Source organism: Strigops habroptila, chromosome 1 (genome assembly GCF_004027225.2).
Source record: "Strigops habroptila isolate Jane chromosome 1, bStrHab1.2.pri, whole genome shotgun sequence".
Classification (NCBI taxonomy): Eukaryota; Metazoa; Chordata; class Aves; order Psittaciformes; family Psittacidae; genus Strigops; species Strigops habroptila.
In genome coordinates, this window is record NC_044277.2 from 104,407,349 (window position 1) to 104,426,526 (window position 19,178).

At 42.9% G+C, this 19,178-nt stretch overlaps 1 protein-coding gene across 3 annotated transcripts in view; it reads left to right on the forward strand.

Annotated features, from left to right (window-relative positions):
- Positions 1-19,178, forward strand: part of ACTR3B (actin related protein 3B) — a 105,166-nt gene that overhangs the window by 61,245 nt on the left and 24,743 nt on the right. Inside the window, exon 1 of one of the 3 annotated variants that reach the window (XM_030478582.1) lies at positions 17,796-17,995. The exons of the other annotated variants lie outside the window; for them this stretch is intronic. Within the exon in view, the coding sequence (XP_030334442.1) occupies positions 17,952-17,995 (44 nt within the window). The 5' untranslated portion in view covers positions 17,796-17,951. Of the gene's footprint in view, positions 1-17,795; positions 17,996-19,178 lie in introns of those variants that run through there. 3 annotated transcript variants of the gene reach the window in all.

Here is a 19,178-nt window from a genome sequence, read left to right on the forward strand (position 1 = left end):
TTGTATTGGTGACCTGGCCAGGGGTATTTTCTTGCTTGTCTTTGGGGCACGGTTTAAGGTTAGCAATAAATAAATAAAGCCTTCCAGAGAAGAGCACGTGATTTGTAAAGACACCTTCATATCCAGCGGTGACTACAGATGAAGTTTCGTTTTGAGTACTTCAGGCTGACCTGCAGCCCATGGAAGGAGAGGTCTTGTGTTTGACTTTGTGAACCTCCATTGCTGCTAGTACCCCACTGACGGGAATAGTGCAGATTTTGCCCTAGACAAACATACTTGTGAGAATGTTCTCCACCTTCTGCAGAGCTGTTGAATGATGTATGAATGATCCTTCTAAATTCTACTCTTGCGAGCTCCCCTTTGCTTGAATGTTGATGCTTTTACACACCCCAGGTTCTACAAAGAAGTCATCAGGCAGTATGACCTTGCTGAAAATATTAACATAAATCCTAGGCCTGAATCAGTATTTTTAATTAACTAGCTATATATGGCACCATGGGTATGCTTATAAAAGATGTGTGCAAGTAGTTTGCACCAAGTTTAAGCTGACTGGTATTCCTTGGTGAAAGCAAACTAGAATTTGCCCCTGTGGTACAGAGAACTAATGTACAGTTCAAGCATGCATTTCTAACCATGAGATAAAGCCCAGGAAGAATAACTGAATAACTGTATAATCCAGGGCATTTTTTTTAATTTTTTTTTTTTTTAACTGACTAGGGAATCCCCATTTTACCCTTTTTACACAAATTTAGCATTAAAGTTTCTGTTTTCTGTTATCCCTATGGACCTCCTCTCAGCGTGGAATATACATCTATTTCTTTTCTTTTTGATCTTAACACTTGTAAGTAATAAATAATTGATTGCCAAAGGAATTCTGGGAATATATTCCACCTTAAATTGAGCACTAAACTATTTGCAAATGTGCTTAGGCACTAGCCCAAAAGATACATCAAAAGAACGTCAACTGGATATTGGGAAGTAAAGTGCCATCAAATGTTAGAATTACGAAGCATAAAATCTAAGTAGAGAGATAACAGCTGTCAGATCTGCTACTGGTAGTAATAGAAAAAGGTATGTTTTCATAGAAGGCTATAAACTTTTGTTCAAGCTAGACTACACATTCCCCTCAGTAATGACACTCCAGACGCTATTCAGGGTATGACTCTTTTTTTTGATCGTTGTCTTGAAAGTGGGGCTTGACAGTGCATTCACCCCGGAGGTATATACAACTTAGTCTGAATGGTCTGCGAAATACATCTATTAAAAAGAACTGGAGTATATTTACTGCAGTGACTGGCCATCTTTGGGATTGAAGACAGATTTACTATGGCAGTCTTTCCGCACCATGGCTACAAGCCCCAATATAAAGCTTGGTCAGTAAAGCTGTGCTGCTGTGGGTAAACTCTTTGTAGGGTCTGAGCTAACCCGACTACACCTGCACTGTTTTGCTTTCAACACAGTCATACACCAATATCTGGATATCTATGAATAAATTTGTATGTTGTATGATGTTGGCCTTGCCACTGCAACTAAAGCTCAAGTCAGCTCTTCATGAAGCACATTCTCTTGGAACACATTTACAAACACACAAGTGACAAGAAGGTAATGACAAGGAAGAGTGAGGATAGATTTATTTACCAATGGTAAATCATGCTTGACCAACCTGGTTGCTTTTTATGGTGAGATGGCTGGCTAAAAATACGAGAGTGATGGATGTGTATGTATGTTCTCTTCTGCAAGGTTTTTGACACCATCGCATTCTTATCTTGAAGCTGAGGAAATATATCTTGGATGAACAGACTGTTAGATCAGCAAAAACTCTCTGGGACATGAAGTTTGAAGAACGACTACCAGTGGCCTGATGCTGAGGAGCTGTGTACCCCAGGGTTGATACTGGGGCTGATACTGTTCATAATTTTTATCGTGATCATTGAGAATGCAAATCCAGAACACTTGTGCATAATGCTAAATTAAGGGAAATGATTAGCATCCTGAACAGCTGAGGTTCCATCCAGAGGGATCTTGAAACACTTGTGGATTGGACCTTAAGACATTCAGTAAGGTGTGTGAAGCTTGGTGCCTGGAGCAGAAAAATGTCTTGCAGCAATACAGACTAGGAACTTACTGTGAGAACTGGAAACTGAGGGCAGACTTGAGGGCCACAGTTTGCATCTTGGGAGATTCAAACTGGACAGGAGCAAAATTTCTTCAGTAGGAGGACAGTACAGCACTGGAATACGTTATTTGGAAGACCTGTGGAACCTCGATCCTTGGAGATTTTCAAGACTCAGCCAAATAAAGCCATGGCTGATTTGATTTAGGGTTGGTGATAGTCTGGCTTTGAGCGAGAGGTTCAGATGGCCTTCAGGAGCTTATTCTAGTTTCTCTGATTCTGTAATCTTTGTTTCCACACAGCACCTAGAAGAGTCACAAGTGAGTTTGCTTGTGGCCTCCCCACAGATCTGTTTTTTTCTTGCTTGGAAGTTTCTTGCATCTGGACATCTGTCACCATGGGTGTGGATCAAAGATGGCTTTGCACTGACTTTGTCAGAAGCCATTCTGTCTTCTGGTACTATGAAAAGCTATACCATCCATGGTGTATGTTACATCAGCCTTAGAGATTCTCTTGTGTAAGGCGACTTGCGCTAACTCTTACAAAGTTGCACATGTGGAGTGTTGCAAAGAGAGCATGCTGTACCCCTGTTCGTCTGCCATGCTCGTGGTTCTTCTGTCATATGATGGAAGATGGTCATGGGAAGGGCACAGAATTGAGTCAGTCAGCAGTTTACTGATCAGTAGTTATGCTATCAGAGAATACAGACTGGTAGAAAACAAAAAGTTCTTGTGGACTCTCTTTTGATTGAATGATAATGGGTTGGATGGATTTCTAATCTTCAAAACTTTAGAGGAAGCTTTTTTAGAAGTTGTTATCATAGGTTAACAATTTCAATGTGAAAACTGTCATGTGAAACAATTTTTCTGAGGGATCTTAATTATACTAAGATATTCGAATGAATAAAGGGGCAGAGTTGGAAGGAAACATTTTAAAAATGTTATTGTTGGCTCACTAGTGGATTAGAGTACAAGACTTTGCTCTTTTGGTTTTGAAATACTAACGCTCCTCTAGGATGGTAAACCTCTCTCTACTTTTTGTTAAAGAAAATAGCCGTCTAACATTATATTAGGTTAGGGTGGCACAAAATAGCTTTGTTGTGGATGGGAAACATCATGCTGTATTTTGATTTCCTACATTCAGTGCACCCTGACACTAGTACAAAAAGTCACTTTGGGATAAGCAGCATTTCTCTAATTTTAAAATGTATTCATTTTGCTTGTGTTCATACCTATTTCAGTGCTTGATTTTCTGCAAATGTCCTCACAATAAGCTGCTGATAGGAACATCCACTGAAGCAGTAAATTTGTAAGTGAACATTCAAGTATATCTGCAGAAAATGAGTAAATGAGTTCTAAACATATATATGAATATATAAACCACAAGTTTTTTTTCATCAACTGTGTGATCTGTGCACTCACATAAGCAGCGACGGCCTGAATTTTCTGATGATGCATGTGGGGATAGGTTGTAAAAGAGACTTCTTACAAGTTTGAAAAAAGGTTCAAACTGAGACCTTGGTAACGGTAGTCTCTAGAGAAAAAAGTATATGATAACATCCTTTCAAATGGGGTTTTCTGACATACTTTCTCAGATTATGCAGATCACGAAAACACAGTCACCTCTTTCACGGCCATAATCTTTGATAAGCTGTGCAGCAGCAAATAGTGTTATATTGGAACATTAACTGTGAAAATTAAGCACTTCATTAAAACAAATCTGAGTAATTTAAGATCTTCAATGTGCAGGCTAAGGCTGCAATTGCCCGATTGCTTAAAAATGACATAAATTCAATTTGCTCCTGCAAGACATGATCCCTCTCTGTGCTGCGTGTTCTTCCTGCCTCCTTTGGGTTGTGGTGGTGGTTGTGAACTGAGCGAGCTCAGGCCACTCACCCAGCTGGGAGCTGAAGGAGGTGAGAGGGAGGAGCCTACCTTTGTTTTCAGTGCTCAGTTCCCTGATGTGGAGATAGCAACATGAAGCCAGAGGTGAGAGAGGGCAGGATTGTCTCATGCTGGAAACCTGGGTTTAGGTTGGACAAAAGTGACTACAGAGCCAGTTACAGGAAGACCTCAAAACACTGCTCAGTCTCAAGGGTTAATTTGTCCTCTGTGAAATTTATGGTCTCAAGAACAAAGCCTGAAATTCTGAAGAACAAAATGAAGCATCTAGAAGAAAACACCCTGTTGCTAGGCCAAACAGAGGCGATCCAAAAGGTTTTTGGTGCCTGACCCAACACAAGGCAGAGGGCAGTTTCTACCCTTTAATTTGTGAGGAATTGCAATAGATCTGTAGGCTAAAATAATTTCTGCATAAATCCTCTGACAGCAGAAGAGTTTCAACAAGAGTGATTTCACCCAGTGTAGCAACTGCAGCCAGAAATGTGTTACAATGCTTCCCAAAGACCTGCATGCACTCCAAGCACTAGCTTGGATTTGTTTAATAGATGGTCAATAACAAAGATAGTCTAAGACAACGTGGAAGTTTTGCCAATGGTAGCAGACTTGTGGAAGCTGTACAGCCCATGACCATGGATTTCTGAGTACTTTGCCATGTCCACATGCCATTTCAGAAGTTACCCTGCAATATTAAAAATTACTACAAGGATCTGACACATCAAGAGCAGGCTTTCTAGTACGTTATAGCCATCAGCAAAGGTCTCTGGATTTCTGAAAGACCACTGCAGTTTCCAGCAAAACTTTCTGTTGCGGCTGGCATCCCACAAGCTGATTTGTGTCCATGTTAACTGGAAGATCTGCTTCTTAGAATGAGATGCAGTTGTAGGAGGAGAATGAAATATGGAAACATCTAAAATACGTGCATCACTTACGTGAACTATTGGTTTGACTGGTACTAAGGATGCTGAGGGCAAAGGACTAGGAAAGAACAGAACTGGTTTGCAAGAAGAAAGGGAAATTGAGGCTGATACAGTCAGGACTGTGAGAATACCACCACAGCTTCTAACTGAATACAAAGGCCCCTAATATTGGTGGGTTGTTTTCTGAATTTAAGGATAACGTGGATTGTTTAGAGAGTGACAGGGTTATGGAGACCCATAAAAGCTCTTCTCAGCTGGTAATCCGGAGTCTTCAGCTGACTGTTGTGTTTGCCTGCCCTTCTAAAGTGAACTTAACAGTTTCTTAAAAATAGCTTTAAATAAAATACCCAGATCTTTCTCTTCATTCCCCTTTCACTCTTGCCATTGACAAACAAAGCCCTGACAGACAAAAGCCTTTACTAGTGTAATCCCCAACCCCCTAAGTTAATTTGAAAGGTAGTGTGTAGGTAAAAAATAAAGAAGGTATAATCTGGGTAATTTTACCCATTATTATGGCCTGAAGGCTGTATGAGCAAGTGTTTATCTTCTCAAGAAATGGAGTACCTCTGAGGAATTAACAAAGCTAGACAGATGAGGATTCTCAGGAGCAGTGAAAGAGAACACAAATAGGTCAGTTAGGTCCTTCGTTGGAAGCAACTCTGCTAACATTTTAATGCAGACATAAATAAGGGGCTTGGAGAAGGAAGGGGAAACAGTCCTGATGCTTGTACAACTGTGGAAGAACCTTTTTGAGGTAGCTTTCAAACTTTAGCTGCATCTTCAGTATTGTCCTCTTGGGATCCTGTCTTGGAAAAAAACGTCACATTTCACAATTCAAGTGTATTAGCCAACAACTGTGATTTAAATCATTAATTACAAGCATTCTGCTTACATATGACTATGCACTGACCTCTGTATGTCTAGATGAACTCCTGTACTACTGCTTTCTTGTGTCATTTTATCACCTCTTATGATGAGTCTCTTTCATCGTTATGGCATGTTGTCTCACTGTGCCTTGCCTGTGGGGTATTTCAAGCCAGGTAGTAGCCGTGTGTTCCTCTCTTCACAGGCAGTTCTTTAACTTGTGTCCTTTAACATGCTCGGTCTTCAGTGGCAGCGGTGATTTGGCACAGAAAACAATGGCTGGCAAATTATCACAACACTGTTTTCACAGGGGCAGCCAGGTGTTGACCACAGCAAGATAAATAAATGTCGATTTTCTTCTTCTCAGGGTCATCCACTCCCTTTTAGTTAAACAAGAGGAGAACCAGGCCCAGCCAGTGCTGAGCTGTCTGACATTCTCCAGCTGTGCATTTATCATCTGCTTCTATTCTTTATTCCTTCCCCCTCCGTTTTTCAGGATGAAAGTAATGACAATGTGGGATTCTAAATATATCTGAGCCGCTTGCAGGTTCTGTGATTGTGCTGTAGGCTGTGTGAAATCTGCAGGCAGCAGTATGCCTGCTCGCAGTGTTGCTTTAGGTGAGAATCTGTTTAGTGCCCTAAGACAAAGTTAGAGGCATACAAAGGCCCAAAGGCTAACACACTGAAGGTGATGTTGCCTGAAACCCTGTGTCTGTCAGCAGGTAGTGTCGCTGCTGGAAAATAACAAGTACATTCAGTGGTAGATCTCCATTACAGCGAATTACACACTCACTAGCACACAAAGATTCATCAAGTGAAGTATTTCAGGGAGAGAACACATCCATCTTCAGAAGGACACCCTAGAAGTACTTGATCCCAGCGAGGTAGTTAAGTTTTCTTGGCTGCAGGTCTTAGACCCGCTGAAGCTGTCCCTTCTGCTCCCTCACCTCCTCCTACTTCCAGCCACTCCTTCCCACTCCCTTACTCCTCCTTCTGCTATGCTGGCACAAGCATTTGGGCATGTGGTGAAGTGCAAAGGGGGAGCTAATCTGGCTGAAAAAATCCTGGCTGAAAAAGAAGGGGGGAGGAGGGTTAGCCAGCTCAGCTCCCCGCTCCAATTTATTTGCAGCAACTTAGGAGGGACAAGGAGGAATGCTGTGGGAGCAGGGATTCTTTAAGCAGACAAAGCTTCTGAAAATAATGCTCATCAGGCTATGACAAGATTTCCTTTTTGTGATGACTTCTTCCTGCCACCTGCAAGGTGACAAGACATCCCTATTACAGTTTGCTGGGTGAGGATGCAGAAAAAATAAACCTGCTCAAAAGTGCATTGAGGGGGAATTCAAAAGAAACTGTCAAGCAATAGTCAAGATCTTTTATATTCTTGTCTGCCATGTAGTTCAGTTTAAAATAACAGTTTTTAACTAGTGAAGGTGTTCATGATACGAACCTCACTACCTCCAAGCAGAGGAACTGCCACTTAGTTTGAAGCGCTGATAAAAGAAGACAGTGGACCATCAGAGAATCATCTACCAAAAGAGAAATGTCTCCTTGGTTTATATCAAGGAGTTCCTCATTTGTACTCAAAAACTTAATGGTTTACGTAATTTGTAAAACATCTTTCTATGCTTTTTTATTGGGGTGTTAACTATTATCATTATGTTTATGTCCATATATATATCTTCCCTCTTTTATTTTTTGATCCTACTTAACCTCTTGGCCTGAAGAGGTAACTGGAGGCTGTAGAGAGTGTTTACAATGAGTCAATTTGAAAGTGACTTCTGAGGATCTGAGGTCGCCCGAGTACTTTAGAAAACACCCTTGAAGACTTGAATATACCCAGTAGCTTCAGGCACTGGGTTGAAGTGAAATAGTGCTTCAAAACTAAGCCTTGGCCAACAGGCAGTGATTCCAAGCAGCTGACCCAAGTCCTGCACGTCTCCAAGTAGTAAGTGAAGAAAGATAGCTCAGAAAGCAGGTCAGTGTGCTGGAGGCAATACCTCTCATTCTGTGTGTAATGAACCTATGGGATGATGAAGCCTGTGGGCTGAGGAAGAAGCTCTTGAGGTAACCAATGAGAAGTGATGGATGGAGATGTGTCTGAGACCACATTCCTGAGGTGGGAATGCCTAGGGGATGTCTCCGTCCCTTACAGGTCAAGGATACTGAGATCTAAGAAGGTAGGTAATGACAGGCGGACTCTTAAATAGAAAAATACAAGCAGTCCCTGAGCGAGAGCCAGATTCTTGCCTTTTGGAGATGCTCATCAGTAAGGAGTCAGATTCATGCTTACTTTCTCACTGGCCCATTAAATGTTGTCTTCTTTGCAGCTCAGTGCACCAGCTGCAGCAGGAGATGCAAGGGAGCATGACTGAACATTTCATATTCTGATGGCTGGAATACTTTGCTAGAGAAGTGGGAGCTGTGCGATAGACAATTCTGGGTCTTTAACGTCTTAGGAGTGTGCTGCAGACACAGAGTTATGATACAAATGGCTCACCACCTCCACCATGATCTCCAATTGTGTTCTGCAGTGAACTCCCATGTAAGGCTCACTTGGATATACTAAGATTTTATTTATTTTTCCAGGGAGTTTTGCAGGAAGCACAAAAGCTTCACAGAAATTTTTGAGGCAGCCCTTAGGGGCTCAATATGTTTGCTATTTTTCAGATCTCAGGTAAGTTGGTATTTCAAAGTGATGGCAACAGTACACACATACATGTGTATGTATACATTTAGTCCCTCCGGGAGCTATTTGTACTGCAGTAAACAGTCAGAATCACTACCTGAGAGTGAGTTCCCCTGAACTGCCTGATCTGCTGGTAATGTAGGTAGGTAGGATCTGGCCTTCTGGCTGTTACATCAGGCAGGCTTTTTTTTTATTTCTTATAAAAACCCAAAATCCAAAAACCCCAGCTGAATTGCATTCAAGAAGCACAGTATAGAACAAATAAAAGTGTTTTGCTTTTTCCTCATTCCCGCAGGAATGGCTGGGGGCAGGGGTGTGATGCACAGAAATGAGCCGTGACTGTCATTAGAAAGTAAGTAAGGGTTTACGACGTGGTGATGCAGTGGCTGTGTTCCTGCAGTGTGCCAGGCAGATTGTGACTGCTGGATAATCTTTAAACTATTGCCTCACTCTGTGTAACTCTGAGCTCCTGAATTAGATTAGAATCTCATATTTCATCCATAAAGCTGTGAAGCAGATACATTTTTCAAACAGCAAGAAACATTTTTCTTTCCTTTTTTTTTTCATGCCAATTCCATACCTTTCCTGAGGGAGCTAGAGTGCCTGCCTAAGTGTAAAAGTAATAGTGGGTCTGCAATAAATAGATAAGATGAAAAACTTGCTCTATTGTAAAGGTTGCTGCTGCTTGATTGCATCTGCTTATTTTGTCAGCATGTGATATCCACTTTCTTCTTGTCAGGCTTTGAGATCATTAGTACTGAATCTTCACCTCATTGCTTGCATCTAGTCTTTCTTACTTTCAACCTTGTGATGTGATAGTCTCAGCTACTGTAATTATAGCTGACTTTATGCAAACACCCCCCCCCCCAAACAACAAAACAAAAGCAGCTGAGGAAAGGCACGCAAGTACCAGAGAAGTACTTCTTTAGTTGCTCTAAAGAGTTGCTACAAACCTTAATGTTTCTTGGAGTGGGAGTAGAGACGAGGAAATTTGGTATGCAAGGACTCACAGAACAGTGGAGTGGCCTGCCTCAGTTGGGGGTCTGCTTGTAGTGTGGGTAAATACATTCAATTCAGCTTTGATCTGCTCTGCTTGGGCAACAAACAGGGTGAAGAGATTAATGGAAGAGCCACCCACTTGGTTAATCACCCACAGCCCACTCCATTCTGTGTCGTCACTGCTACCCATAGCTGAGATACATAGATTAGAACAGTTTACATATATTTACAGGTGCTGCAATTGTATTTTTTTTCTAGTTGTAGAACAGACCTGTTGCTTTGTGGTGTATGTGAAGGTATTGTGTGAAACCAGGTGTCCACAGACTTGAAAGTCTTTGTTTTCACGAATGCTGATGCTATGATATAGGAGACTTGAAACATGGAGGGTTGCCTTTATACAGGAGTAGTGTCAACACATTTTGTAATTCATTAGCAAAATTCTATACTTCATGGAAAAGACCTAGTTTGTCTGTTAGTTGACATCTATTTCAGCCTCCCAAAACAAGTGGAGCTGGATGCAGAGAGGTATTAATGGAGATACAAGAGCTGAGGGGGAAGAAGCGTTAAACAGTATTTAAGAAAGTCATCTTTCCATATAGCAGAAGATGAAAATCCTAGTGTAGGAAGATGGGTTTCCTTTGATATCTCATGTAGAGAAGTACTAAATTTTGATGTGACTGAGCTTGTATAACTTAGAAATGCTGAGGCTGGCATAAACCTTTCTGGTGCTTGAAGTAGGGAAGCAAAAAAAATGTACATCAATGGACAGTAGGACAACTACTGTAAATGTGAGCACTCTGCAGCAGGTAACAGCCGTTGGATGTTGGATCTGTGAACTGAGAGTCAAAACAACGCACCATATTCAGCATTTTTACTGCTAAATGGATAAATACTTGCACAGAGGTAAGTCCAACTAGAGATTTTGGGGATTCTTGATCAGTTTTAATAAGCAAATGCCCAATAAAGGTATATTTGCTTGAGTTAGAAGTAAGGTCCAGCTCCAGCTTTTGTGAATCTTTTTGTGGGAAGGCCTTGGAGAAGAAAACAGCTTGTTTCGCTGTTGGCAGAAAGAATATGTCAGGATTTTCATGTTACTGAAGAGGATTAGCCCCTGGCCTCCATGGAAGCCTGGGTTTCCACCTCCCAAGTGCTGTGTGCCAGTACCAGCCTCAGAACCCTTCTGGTGTGTGACTTGTTGCAACCTGAAAAATTCACACAATTTTCCTCAAAAGCCTTTTTTTAAAAACAGTTCTGCTACTTGAGAAAGTTAAACACAGACTTGGAAGGATATTCGGTATAAATAGCAGGGGTTTAGGAGATGAGGAACGGCATGTTTCTTTTAATGGTGCTTCAGACCTGCTAGTGCCCTACTCCTGCGGCAAGGCTTGGTCAGACCCCTTTTTGTGCCTTTGGGGTCCATCCTGTCACATGCAGTTTGGATGTCTCTGATTTTGGACAGCTGTATTCAGCTACAATAATTGTTTTCTTAAAGCCCAATTAGATCAAAATGATGTTTGTGTTGCATGTGACAGTGCTTGTGGTGACTTAAAGAACCAAAGACTTCATCTCCACAAAGAGGCTTCTTGGTACCTCTGGTTTGGCTGATTAACAAATGTATTTAGTAACTGGAAAAATATGTTGCTGCTTTGTTGATGTGTTGACTCATTTGATGTATTTTAACAGAAAACAAACAACAAAGTGCTTGTCCAAACAAGTCTAGCTGACATATCTGCAGAGGTAGGCTGGGCTGGAGGATGTCAAGATCATCTCTCATCAGATTATTGTGCTGTCTTGTTTGCTTCATGGTCCGTGTGAAGAAATCAGTTCTCTATTACCATCAACTCTCGTGGGCCTCAGACGAGGTTTCATATGGCATTGTTGTGACAAACAGATGAACAGCACATTACGGGAAACTTACCAAACTATGAAATTTGAGCAAGTTTGATACTGATAACAACTACATTGCCTAAAAGCTATCTGAGTGGTATTTTAATGACTCAGCTAGTAATAGGAGAAAATATGCCATTCAGTATTCAATATTCCATTCACAGGGAGACACTTTTGAGCTAGAGTAAAAGAGGGTTACTTCAATCTGCAGGCAATTTAAGGATGGAAACCATTGGAAAGGAGGTTCTGCACGTACATATGTGTGCAGTTGCTTTTGAATGACACGCTTCTCACAGTGGGGGTGGTTCTATATACTGTGGAGCTGGGTTATTGTTTGCATCCTGGAGGAGCCCTGGAGGAACTTAAATCTCTTTTTTTGGTGTGTCTAAACAGCCTGAACTGCCATTTTTGGAACTGGCTGTAATGCATTTCTTTCCAAGCGCATAAAGATTTGGGTGGCCATACGTGCTCCAGCGATTACAGTCATCACTGTGTTGCTGTGTTCTATGCAGTTCTGCTGGCTTTCTGCAGCCATTTTGGGCAAATTAAGCAAATAGTCCTTTAGATAGTATCACCTGGAAAGTTGCCTCTGCCATGTTAATTTGTGTTGTCTAATAATATAGCTGTGCTGATGCTGCAGTCTCTCTGTGAGGGCGATACTGGCCTCTGTAAGCTTCTTGGCTATTTTCTTTACAGAGCTACTGGAAATGTTCACCTTTCAGGCCTCTACCCTTGAAAAAAGCTTGGCTGAAGTTGCCCACTGAGTAAGTTGGAAGGAGGAAAGAAGCTGTCAGATAATGTAAGCTTTCTTCCTAAGAGTACCAAACTGAAAAGCCAAAGACAGAATTTGAAGGTGAATAGTACAATTAATATAAAAACTTGACAAATACAGTGACTCTATGCTATTCCCATGTTCAGTATTTTTTTTTTCATTACAATTCATTAGTGTATTGTTGGTATTGTTTAGGGAGACAGGGATGAACGGAGCAGTCCAGACCTTCCTTAGGTACTAGCCAGACCTGTTGTTTTGTAAATTTCTTCAGAAGTGCAGGGATAAAATCCTGATGTAAAACACAGGTTCTGGTGGATTATTTTTAAAATCTGAGGTGTAATCTATGCCATATTCCATGGTGCAGCATCACAAAGCACGCAGAACTGAGTATATGGAGCAAAATTTTGTGTTCTGTTTTAAAGCCATGTAATGCAGTTATGTATATACATATGTGAAGTTTGACTGTATAGTTAATAATAACCAGATTTCAAGGTAGACCGTTGTGTTAACATAGGTGAAAGTGAGCATGAGAGTTTACTGCAAGTCTGCTGGCTTTGCTTGAGTTTGAGGAACTGCTGTGTTCATTAATTATGAACATTCTATATCATAACATTTACCTTAGAGTAAGAGAACTATCAAAATAAAAGTGTATTATTTACATAGGTGTCAGACTTACTGCAGTTGATATTCTCAGCTAAAACTGGGTCTCAAGTCATGCTGGACTGGCTTCAAATTTCAGACTTACTTGCAAAGTGCAAAAGGGTAATTTCTCAGCCAGTGTAAGATGAAGTTAAAATTCAATTTTAAAGGCAAAGAATGAGAGTGGTTTAAAATAAGCTTTGCATAGTCTCTACCTCAAAGATACTTCCTAAGGCATTCAGCTACCATGGTGATGAATGTGGTATAAATAGAAAATAGATTAGATAGAATCCTAAATGTTTCTGACTAGATGTAAATTAACAGTGGCCATTCAGGAAAGGGAGGTAGGAAGTCACCATGCAAAATTTAAGAAAATACACACCAATAGTAAATCTAGAGTGGTTTCTAGAAAGAGGAAGGTAGGAAGCAGTTGATAATATCATGGGTAGTAATACAATATCAACAGGAGTATTGGATTCTGATTCTGTTCAACCCTAGCACAGAAAAAGCAGACACATGAGACGTTTTAGAAACTTGAGAAACAGGAAGATTTTTACCTGGGAGACAAAACCCTCCCTTGAACAGACAGGTGCTATAAATGGCAACATTCCCCCATGAATCTGTGAAGCAAACAAAGGATCCCACAACACTGGCATACGCAACGAGGAAAGACACTCAGAAATAAGTCACCAATTCCCCAAAAGACATACATCTCTGTCTCCCATCAACCAAACCTTCTTTAACTTGCCCTGTAACATATGACCCCAATATACTTTAAAGACAGAAAGTACTTTTTAGTCTGTTTGCATAAGCAGCTTGTAGTTTTCTGCCACAATATATTAAGGTCAATTGTTCAGTAGGAATGAGTTTGTTTAGGCCCCAATTTGCAGACTTATTAAAAAGACATACAACTTCAGGTACATGGATAATTCTGTTGTTTTCAGGGGGACTATTTATGTGCTTTAAATTGCAGCTGAAGTACCCTGCTAGAGAATGGTCTTAGAAATAGCTGTGTACAGTTCTATGTAGACATAAAGACTATATAATAGGTTAATGTGTGCTCTACAAGATATGTCTTTGTATGAATAGTTTGCACTGTGTTGCACTGTGTTGGGTTTTTTTTTGGCTTTGTTTCATGTGCAGCCAAGGGGGAAGCTTAGCTTCTCCAGCAATTTACCTTCCAGTGATTGAGTAACACTCAGTGATTGCTAGTGTGTGAACACCATCACTTGGTGACCTTTCCTAGTGATTGTATGATGACAACTGTGACAGGTGCCCTTAAACTAACCTCATGTTTGAGATGATCAAGGACTTAAAGATCTGTCTTTCACGCTGCTACTTTTTGAGCTTCTGACTTGAGTCTCTTTTGTGTTGTCATCGTTTCTGGGAGTTAGAAAACAAGTTGAGACTTCAATCATGTATTTGTGACTAAGATGTAAGCACTGTTTTTGGCTGCTTAGATGAACAATATCAGAGGGTGTAGTTTATCTCACTCAAAAGTAATTCACTACATATGATCTGATAACAGTTCTCCACCACTTCGCAAAAATCAAAATGTAAAGGATGAGTGCTGACCAGCCACAAATCTAGAGATTGATTTTAGATTTGAAAGCAAAAAAAAAAACCCCAACATTGCTGAAATTATTTTGGATGAAGCATGATAGCTGGACAGAACAGAAGCTTCAGGGGATGTGTGATAGTGCTCCCTCACCCTCATGTTACTTGATTCAAGATACTGATGACCTCTCTGTGAGGAGGCAGAGATGCAGAAAAATGTTCTCGGGGCCTCTCTGGAGGAGTCCACTAGATGAGAAGCGAGGGAAGAATATACCCTTACAACTATCCCTTTAACTAGAATTTACCATGAACATGTGGCCTGCAGGTAAGTTCTTTGGGCAATGTGAACCTAGTGCCAGCAGTACAGTCCTTCCACAGATCTTAGGTCTTATCAGTACCATTAAGATAGCCTAGTGCTTTTACAGATCCGCTCAGCAATGAAGACAAGCTGATTGAAGCTGATCTCAAGCAGGGGAGAGGTTGTGTAAACAAAAAAACCTTTTTTGTAGTCTCATTTCTTTGAAGGTATGCAAACACAATTGGTTAACTTGTTAATTAATTTTGTGGTGGCCCTGGACTCCGAACTGTCACTAAGCTTGTGCATGCATTCTGTTTAGGCACCCTGACTCCTTGTGGAAGATTACATATGTAACCAAAGCTGGGTTTCCATTACCCCTTCTCTGAAATAGCAGTGTGATATATCTGGGTATGACACTATCAGCTTCAAAGCTGCATGACCCAGAACACAACGTGCAGTTCATCTTAATAACACAAAGCTAGCATAAATGCATCAAAAGCACTCTTTTCTCGCATATTGGCTTCTTAAAGCTAAGTGCAAGCTTGCTTTTTCAAAGTTTCCTGGGAGCTGCTCTGTTACTGTTGAATAAATCCTCATGGGAGTAAGCGGTTATCAAAATTACACCTTCTACTCCTTTAGATTACCTTCTTTATTGTAAACATACAGTAGCATCAACACTTTAAGATAAAACCCTAGAATAAAAAGTAAAACCCTAATCCTCTCCTGCCTACACAGCTCTCCCTTTGAGACTGAAATGAAAGAATGGCAGATATTAGCCACATCACTTAATGCATTCCTGGAAGGCATTTGGATGCTGTGGTGAAGAGGGGTGTAGACAAACCAATGTAAACCAACATAGATTCAGTTGTGTAACTCATGGCAGGTTCTACAGATAGTCAAACTGAGACCACATACACTTCTTGGGTGTCCATTTCCCTTTCAGTATACCTGAAACTCAGCTGGCTGTTGTGGCCTTTATGGTGGTGAGAGTGGAAGGACGTAATGATCCCTGTGGGCTTAAAGCATGAAATGACAACAAGAGTGGCTGTGTTCTGAGGGAGAGACCATGATATCCTCCAAATGCCATATGATGATTTTGGAAAAATCTATCATTCCTTAGGCTGTATAGATCTATCATTCCTTAGGCTGTATAGATCCTCCCTTCTCTTCTACCTGAGCAATTCGTTATTATTGTCATTTAAATAACCATCAGATACTTGATTTATGTCACCGGGATAAATGAATGTTTTCACATTCCTCATTCCTGTAAGACTCTCAGCTGATGTATGTTATCATAGTTTCATGGCACAAGTTTTGTTCCAGGTTCTTCATGCAATTGTCTCTATGTTACTTAGACTACAGACAGATGTCTTCTTCTGGATCCAGCTGGAACAGCTTAAGATGTTACTGTGCTTTTACCCCTCCCCTCACTTCTGCTACCAAAAGCAACTTGTTTGAGTGCTTCTTAACCCACTTCAGGCACAATCAACTGAGTTAGCACATAGCTTTTATTTAAACTGTTTGAACCATCTCAGCTGATTGTGCTTGAACTGGGTTAGGGAGCACTCACATAAACAGCTGGGAGAGCTACCAGGGTAGTAATCAATGCCCCAGGGACCCTGATAAACAGCTTGAGAAGAGAAGGGCAGGGCACAAACATTTCAAACCTGTGCATCTGTCTGCAAAGCGAATGTCTGCATAGAGCCTGCAGGCTGCACATGAGCTATGGCAACACCTCAGTTTCTAGATGAGGTATTCTTCTCAGCTGTAACAGCTAGCAACTTCTTTAAAAAAAAGGAAAGTTGAGAATTATAAGAAAGTTTACAGTGATGTGCCCGGATAGCATATGAACAGATATTCTCTGAGCCCAGCACACCATATTGTGCAACAGCATGGGAGAGGGGAAATTTTGGCCAGGAAAGTCAAAGCATATTCTTTCTTTTATCTGTTGGATGCTAAAGCAGTGCCTTTCATGTGCTGTTTTGATTTGACTGGCCTGAAGATGGGGGCACACAGTTTCTATCAAGCTTCAATCCCCAGTTCTGGAGCCTACTTATTAGAGCCTGAGTGTTAGCTGTTTCAACCCACTGATAAGGGAGCCCTTCCAACAAACAAATCGGGCTGCCTTCCACCACACTCTGTATCTTCCAAAATCTCTGAGGGGGACAGAGTGAACAAATATGTTGAGCAAGTGTGCTCAGTTTGTGGTAACGGCTGAACAACCCCCCTCCAGGGCATACACACAATTTATAGCCATCACACGAACGTTGGGTATGAGGATCAGAGGATATGCCTCGTTAATTTTCTAATACAAGCCCTCGGTCTGCATGTGTTTCTGGTGTAGCGATGCAGAGCTGGGAGAGGGTGATAGGAAACTACACCCTCGTGGGAATCACACTTGTGGTTCATGCTTGGGCCCAGGCATCTAGAGGGTCTATTTCTGGCAGTACCACGCACTCACAGTATGACCAGGACTGAGTCACGTATGAGACATCATTATCCCGTATGTAAATTAGGCATCAACAACTTTGCAGGTGATGTTTGTTGCCGCCTATTTTTATTAAGTGCTTACTAACATGATGTATTCTGGGCCTGTTTACAGCCAACCCGGAGGATCTGTGGGCTGTACTGTGGCCACCTGCGTCCAGAGAAACACAGCTTTGTGGGGGTTTTTACAACTGACTGCTTCAATGTTGGTGTTTTTTCCTGGGGCAAACCCCACTTTCACTGAAACGTGAACTGTGAGTTTTGCTCTGGAGGGCAGCAGCATCTGTAGTGTTTGTTGGGGGGTAGTGAACCCTTTCTTATTCTCCTTCCCCCTCACTGTATCCTTTGTGGTCATACACGGCTTGAAACAAGCTTTTAAGCTGATGAGATCCATCTTGGCCAATGCTGGCGCTGACAGGTATGGAACTGGATGATAGAGAACCCCTCAGATGGCAGGAAGGCAAGTACGGCATCAAGCCCCGAACAAGGCTAGGGTCCTACTGACCCATACGGCCTCTGGCAAGCTTCCCACCCGCTTCCAGAGCCCAGCACCGCGGGCCGGGGTTGCCCGCACCCCCTCACCAGCCCGCAGCCCCCCGCTGCCCTCACCCAAGATGGCGGCCCGCGAGCAGCGGGGGCGGCCGGCGGCAGAGGCCGCGTCACGTGGCGGCGGCAGGCGGCGCATGCGCCCTGCGGGCGGCGCTGACAGGCGGCTGGATGGTGCCCGCCGCCCCTCCGCCGCCGATGCAGTGAGGCCGCGCCGGGCCGGGGGAGCCGGCGGCCGCCGCCTGGATGGTGGCGTAGCGCCCGCAGTGCCGGCTCCCCAGCATGGCGAGCTACCTGCCGCCCTGCGTGATAGACGGAGGCACCGGGTGAGTGCGGGGACGGAGGGGACCGGCGCTGCCAGTCCGCTTTCTGGGGAGTGGGGGTGCCTCCGCCGTACCGGTGCCCCTCAGCCGCCTGTCGCTGCCAGCGAGGGCCTCAGCGGCGAGCTCGTCCCCTGCCACGTGTCCGTGCTCCTGCCAGGTGTCCCGGTCTCCCCTTGACGCTGTGGCAGAGGGTCTCGCTCCCCCCGCCTCGGGCCTTTCCGCGGCTCCTGCTGCCCACCGCTCTCCACCGAGTACCCTCCTCCTCCTGCCCTCCCTCCCTAGTAGGAGCTTGGAGTGGGGCAGTCCCGCTGTGTGCCCCGGGCAGGCCATGTGCCTCTGGGGGACGGCGTGTTTCTATGTGCCCTCTTAGGTCCAGTTCTTCCTAAAAACTTCCAAAGCCAGGCTGGACGAGGCTTTGAGCAACCTGCTCCAGTGGAACGTGTCCCTGCCCATGGCAGGTGGAGTGGAACTAGATGAGCTTTAAGGTCCCTTCCAACCCAAAACGTTCTATGATGTTTCTATGATTCTTGTTCATGTTCTCTGACTTTAAACTACTGTATGATTAAAATGCTAAGATTGGGGATGGCTTATTTCAAATGACTGCCTGGAGAGAGGAGGCACATGTTCGCTTTGCCTGGGAGCTGCAGACTGGCACTGACTATGGTTCAGAGGCAGGTGAGATGTGCTTGCTGGATGTGGTGTCTCCTTCATGCACAGCACCTGGACTGCAGTGGCCTTGCTGGGTTGCATCTGGCTGTGCTTCTAGGTGGCATGTACACCTTCTTGAACCGTTCTAGGCATTACCTCCAGCCAGCAGTGGGATGGGAACTTGGTCTCTTGTACAAGTGGTCTTTCTTGGTCATTGGGTCATCCCTTTTTAACCCTTGTCAGATCAGTGTGAGACTTATTCTACATTAAGCCAAACCACAAATTTTGTAACTCAGGTGTTTGAGGACTAAAATGAATCTAGATTGCAGAGGCTGTGCTTGGGAAGCATTTCAGGAACAGGTCTTTCCTACCTGTCTATGGCTAGAGAAGACCCATTCATCATCCAGTAGGCCAGTTCTGAGTCTTAGAAGTGGGAGGTGTCAGAGGGAGCTGTAATGAAGGTAATACTGAGTATGTGATGTGCTTCTGCTAACATCTTTGTTTTGGCCCAACAGTTATGGACAACTCTCAGAAGATG